At 32.6% G+C, this 5,544-nt stretch overlaps 1 protein-coding gene across 1 annotated transcript in view; it reads left to right on the forward strand.

Annotated features, from left to right (window-relative positions):
• LOC119595035 (AN1-type zinc finger protein 2A-like) overlaps nucleotides 1-2,372 on the forward strand; it is a 7,823-nt gene extending 5,451 nt beyond the window's left edge. Inside the window, exons 5-6 of the mRNA XM_037944166.1 lie at nucleotides 108-327; nucleotides 1,256-2,372. Of these exons, the coding sequence (XP_037800094.1) occupies nucleotides 108-327; nucleotides 1,256-1,468 (433 nt within the window). The 3' untranslated portion in view covers nucleotides 1,469-2,372. The remainder of the gene's footprint in view (nucleotides 1-107; nucleotides 328-1,255) is intronic.
• Nucleotides 2,373-5,544: the final 3,172 nt, after the last annotated feature.

Below are 5,544 nucleotides of genomic sequence, written 5' to 3' on the forward strand. Positions count from 1 at the left end.
ATTATTTTTTCCCCCTGTTCATCAGCCTTTGACATAACTTGTAATATATCTTCCATTCTTGGTTCCGGTCGTTAATTTTACTAACTCTTTCCCGTCTTCTCTCACAGTAAAGCCGCCATGTCACGCAGCAGCACCAGTAGAGGGCAGAGCAATGGCAGCGTCTCTCGTGGCCTCAGTAGCCTGGCAGACGCGAGCGCCCAAGGCATCAGGAGGTACTTCTCCCCTTCCCCCCCATCTGCCGGACCCAGGCCAACTGGGCACTCGCAGCAGCACCAAAGACAGCCAGTTCGAACGCCACCCAGCCTGTCGTCACTCCAGGGCGGAATGGTAAGGGTCTTTGGCTCTTTAGGACTTTGTGTTTATGTATTTATTTATTTATTTATATATTTTTTTCCATTGTAGATAAGTTTTAATTTTTATTTTATTTGTATTAAGTTGTTTCATGTCTTTCCATTTTATCAGAGTTGTATAATAGTAAATATAATGGGAGAAAATAGAGGATGGTGATGGTTATCATAAAAAGAATTATTATAGAAGATATCTATGCACATTTAAAGTTTGCAAAGAGTAACTTACTGACATACATTTGTTTGATGACAAAGTGTCTGAGTACTAATAACTACATGACATTTTATTTCCTGCATAATATATGACTAAGACAAATGTTCATGTGATATGTACATATATACATTTACATATACTTATATACATTTACATATACTTATATATATTTATATACATATACATTACATATACATATACATATACATATACATATACATATACATATACATATACATATACATATACATATACATTTATACATTTATACATTTATACATTTATACATTTATACATTTATGCATACATGCATACATGCATACATGCATACATGCATACATGCATACATACATACACACACATATATACACATATATATTCATATATATATATGTGTATATAAATGTATATGAATGTATATGCACATATATACATATATATATATAAATAGGTATATATATACATATACTTGCTCACGCTCACGCTCATGCTCATGCTCACACTCACACTCACACTCACACTCACACTCACACACACACACACACACACATATATACATACACATTTTTTTTTTTTAAGATATAGATTGCAAATTTTACCATTTACATCGTTGTTATCATTTTTTCTTTATATTCATATATTCGAATTGTTACTCACAAGCCCTGCTCTCTCCCTCGCCTCCCCAATTACACAGTCAGAGGACGAAGCTTTAGCCCGTGCGATGGCAGCCTCTGTGCAGGACGCCAGTAAGGCACCACGACCACAGCAGCAACAGCCATCTCGAACTAGTCCCCAGGAAACTGAGGATGAACAGTTGGCCCGAGCTATTGCTGCTAGCTTAGAGGAAACTTCGGCGGCATCACGGAACCAGCAGAGCAATAACAACAGCAACTGTAATGTTTGTTGAGGGAATGCAGAACCTACCTCAGGAATACACTTGGGTTTTAAAGTATACATGGTTTGTGTAAGTCAAAAGGAGATGCTGTTGTATGAATTAATGAGGAATTTTTTTATGGATTGTGGTCAGTTGTTAATTTTGACTCTGTTTACATATGTACACGTGCACGTGAGTGAATGTGAGCATGCATTTTATTACACGTTTGGTTTCACGTTGAGAACTCATAGGCTGTATTTTGGTTGTATCATTAATACCAGTTTTCGGTGACTTATATTTGCAAAGATTTTTGTTTGATTTTAATTATGATTTGTATGTGTAATCTAATACCTGATATTAGTACAGAGTTACAATTTAAGAACCTCTGATACCTGAAGTTAGGGTTGTAAATTTAATACACATTTTGTCAAAATCAGAAATTTCAGAAATAAAAAGGGTTCAGAAAATTTTATTTCAGAATTGCTGGATTGATTTTATTGCTCACGAATAGTATATTCTCCTTTCCATTTGTTTTCTTTTTTTATTAAATATGCTATAAATTTTCCTTTATGATATAGTCAAAGAAGATATATTATAAAGCATCGTCGAACCCCAAGTCGTGCTTAATGTCACGAGGTATGATTGAATAATGAGAGGATTACATCACTCTCAGTCACTTGTGCTTAATCATGCATACACTCATTCACTCATTCAGTCACTCACTCATTCACTCAGTTTTACACTCAAGCCCTCACTGAGTCACGTATGTACACTCATATGTTCTTACATTCACTCTTTTCTCACCCACACATATAATTTGATTATAATGCTTTTGTTATTTAACAAAAATATAATTGAGGCACTCTTTTTCACCAACACGTATGATTTCATTATAATACCTCTGTTATATAAGAAAAATAACATGAATATGAAGAAAATGATATATATGTATATAGTAACTCCCTTATGTATAGATTATTATTATAATGGGATTAAGATAAACTGCGATAGATGTTATTGCAGAATTCATCCACCACTGTGAGATACCCTATCTGTGGACCAAATTTTCCGGCAAAATTTGTCTATGAATTCATAAAAAAATTTGTATTTTAGAAGTATGAAAAATGCATAAAAAATGAGAAAAATCTTACCTTTTTTTTTTTTTTTTTTTTTTTTTTTGCCTATTTTAAATATGAATATTGTCATTGTATCTAATTTATCTTATACACTTTTGCTGCATGATCAGTGGAAATTATTTTGCAGCAAGAGAAATAGAATTTTTAAGATTACATGCAAAGTAGAATTTATAAACTAACGAAAAAGTAAGTTGAAGTGTCGTCGAGACTTTTAGTTCAAATTACTCTCAGTTCGCTTCTATCCTCAAATATTTATTCATATGCTTTTATTGACCGTCTCTCGCTACAGTTCTCACGTTGTAAAGTATGGTTCTCTTGTCATGTAGGTAACTGTTTGTGATTTTACTTCAGTTAAAAGAAAAAAGTTGAAATGGGAAAGATTAGTTTGGTTCCTTAAAAAGCTTTTAATATTTACCGAGTTTAACATGCTTTTTGTTCTTTTTTTCACAATAGACAAGGATTAAACTGTCATGGTATTTAGTTCAGTATATCTTAGTGATGTGTGTATATATACATATATATATATATATATATATATATATATATATATATATATATATATATATATATATATTATTTATTTATCAGTATTTTTTCAATTTAAAATTCTGTTTATTATTATCATAACATTAACTAGATGTAAATAGTAATTACACTTGGTTTTGGTTTGGTGTATTATGGAAAGGGAGTTTTAGAGTCAGAATATTTGCACTTTTTTTCGATAACACTCACAGTTAAAAGCTGATAGACTATAGTTTCAGTAAGGGGTGTATGAAATAGCCCTATTGTGTAGTAACAGATTCATTTTATAGCAGACTAGGATATAAGTGTGTACGTGCGTGTGCGTGTGTGTGTGTGTGTTTTTTTATTTGTTTGTACATGTGTGTGTGTGTACAGATGTACAGGTGTGTGTATACATGTGTGCAGGTGTGGGTGCACGCACACCGGTATTCATGTTGCATCTTTGTATAAGTGTGGCTGTGCACATTTTCATTATAGAAGAGATCAAGATAGCTTTGCTGTGCAACACATTGTTCCAACCGTTAAATCCTTTACCTATGTACTTCACTTATAGATTTTGTAGCAATATCATGTTTTTACATCACTGCCATTGATGTCTTTAACATTTGCTTACTATTTTGAATATATGATATTTACCAGTTTCAATTATACTCAGGAATTATAATGTATTTTGCTTCTCATTGTTGTATTCAGTGGGTTTGTATCACAGCTCAGAATTCTCCTCGAGGTGTACGGGCACATGTGTTGCCGACACCAGTGTTGTCAACACCAGGTTTATCTTAAGCATATTTATTAATTGTCCTCTGGAGAAGCTTGTTCTCTAAAGTGCCTCTTCTTATAGATCTGTATTTATGAACATGCCTGAAACAGCAAGAAGAGTGAAGTAGTGGGAAGTCCATGTCAACTGATTTACATGCATATGCACATGGGTCGGAATGAAAGTGAATCACAGTATGATTTAAACTGTTGATGTTGTGGTGACATGCTTACCTGCCATATCCATTTCTCTTTTAGTTTATTTTGTTGATACATACTTATCTCCTTAGCTGGTTAGTCACCGTGGAGTCAGTCACGAGGCTTACCTTCTCTCACTTTGCCTTGGTCCTTGAATTTTAGGAAAGAAAATTTGATTTTCATCACTGTTAGTATTGTTAAAAACAATATCAACAATAATAATAGTAATAATAGTAGTGGTAATAACAGTTGTGGTGATAACACTAGTATTAAAGAAAAAAAAGAAAAAAAAAAAGAATTGAGGACCATAGTAAGCAGGTGAGATCAGGTGTACTAATAGATTCATTGGGGACTAAGCACTTGTGGAGCAAGCTTTGTGTAAGCAGAATTAACAAAATGAAGCTACATGAACAGTGCATGTACCTACCCAGCACCAATGGTGAGCCTTAGGCTACAAACAGAATAGTTTCTTTTGTTATTTGCTTGTGTGAGTACTTGCATGTACTGATATTTGTAATGCATTAATTGCCTGAAATATGAAGGATACTTATTCTCATTTTCCCTGTAACAGGCAGTCATGTTGTTGTATGCAGTATGATTATGGACAGGTTGTGTATTGTGTGTATGTAGTTTTTGCATTGTGATAGTGGTTATTATAAAGACATACGGACTGATTTTTTTTTTTTTCATGTTAAGTGGCTGTAGAGTGTGAATGAATTGAGGGATGTTGTTACTTAAAAAAAAGACATGAACAAATGGAAGGTGGTGCTTAGATTGCATTATGTCCATTGTGTCTCTACTTTAGAAGATTTATTTTATATAGTAAGTAAGAGTTATGCCAAAGATTGAAATAAATGAAATTTGTGTAGTGATGTATTTGCATTTTTTTTTGTAATGTACAATTAGTGGTTAAAAAAAATATATATTTTTCCAAAAATTAACAGTAGGAAATATTTCTATTTGGATTGCTCCCTTAATCATGTTTTTTTTTTCAAAACTGTTAATATCTTCCGTCAAAACTTTAATAGCATGCCATATTTTTTTTTCTTTTTTTTATCAAGTAACATTGAACTGGTTCTACATCTCAAAGTGTGCCAGTCACTGAACTCCTCAGATAGCCAAGAGTACCTTTCAGATTTTATGTGCTTAAGTGTAAAAAAAGGAGGGTAGGCCTGTGAAATATGTGCATTTGAAAGTGCAGCGTTATCAACTGTATAGATATCACTGGCTAAGACCCAGGACTAAAGTTGCTAAGAGATACTAGATTTTGCATTACTACAAAAGTGAAAATTTATATATTTGCTTTTTACAAGAAAATAAACTTGTTAGACCTTTGTTACAAGGATGACCATATTTTAATAGAAGTTATTCCTGTTGTTTTGAAATGTGTACAGGAAAAGAAACCTTATTTATATGTGGTTTATAGGAAACTTAAATAATTCCTTAAATTTAAGTACTGATGGTAAATAGGAAAATATAAATAATGTACTATTATTT

The sequence above is a fragment of the Penaeus monodon genome, chromosome 35 (assembly GCF_015228065.2).
Source record: "Penaeus monodon isolate SGIC_2016 chromosome 35, NSTDA_Pmon_1, whole genome shotgun sequence".
Lineage (NCBI taxonomy): Eukaryota > Metazoa > Arthropoda > Malacostraca > Decapoda > Penaeidae > Penaeus > Penaeus monodon.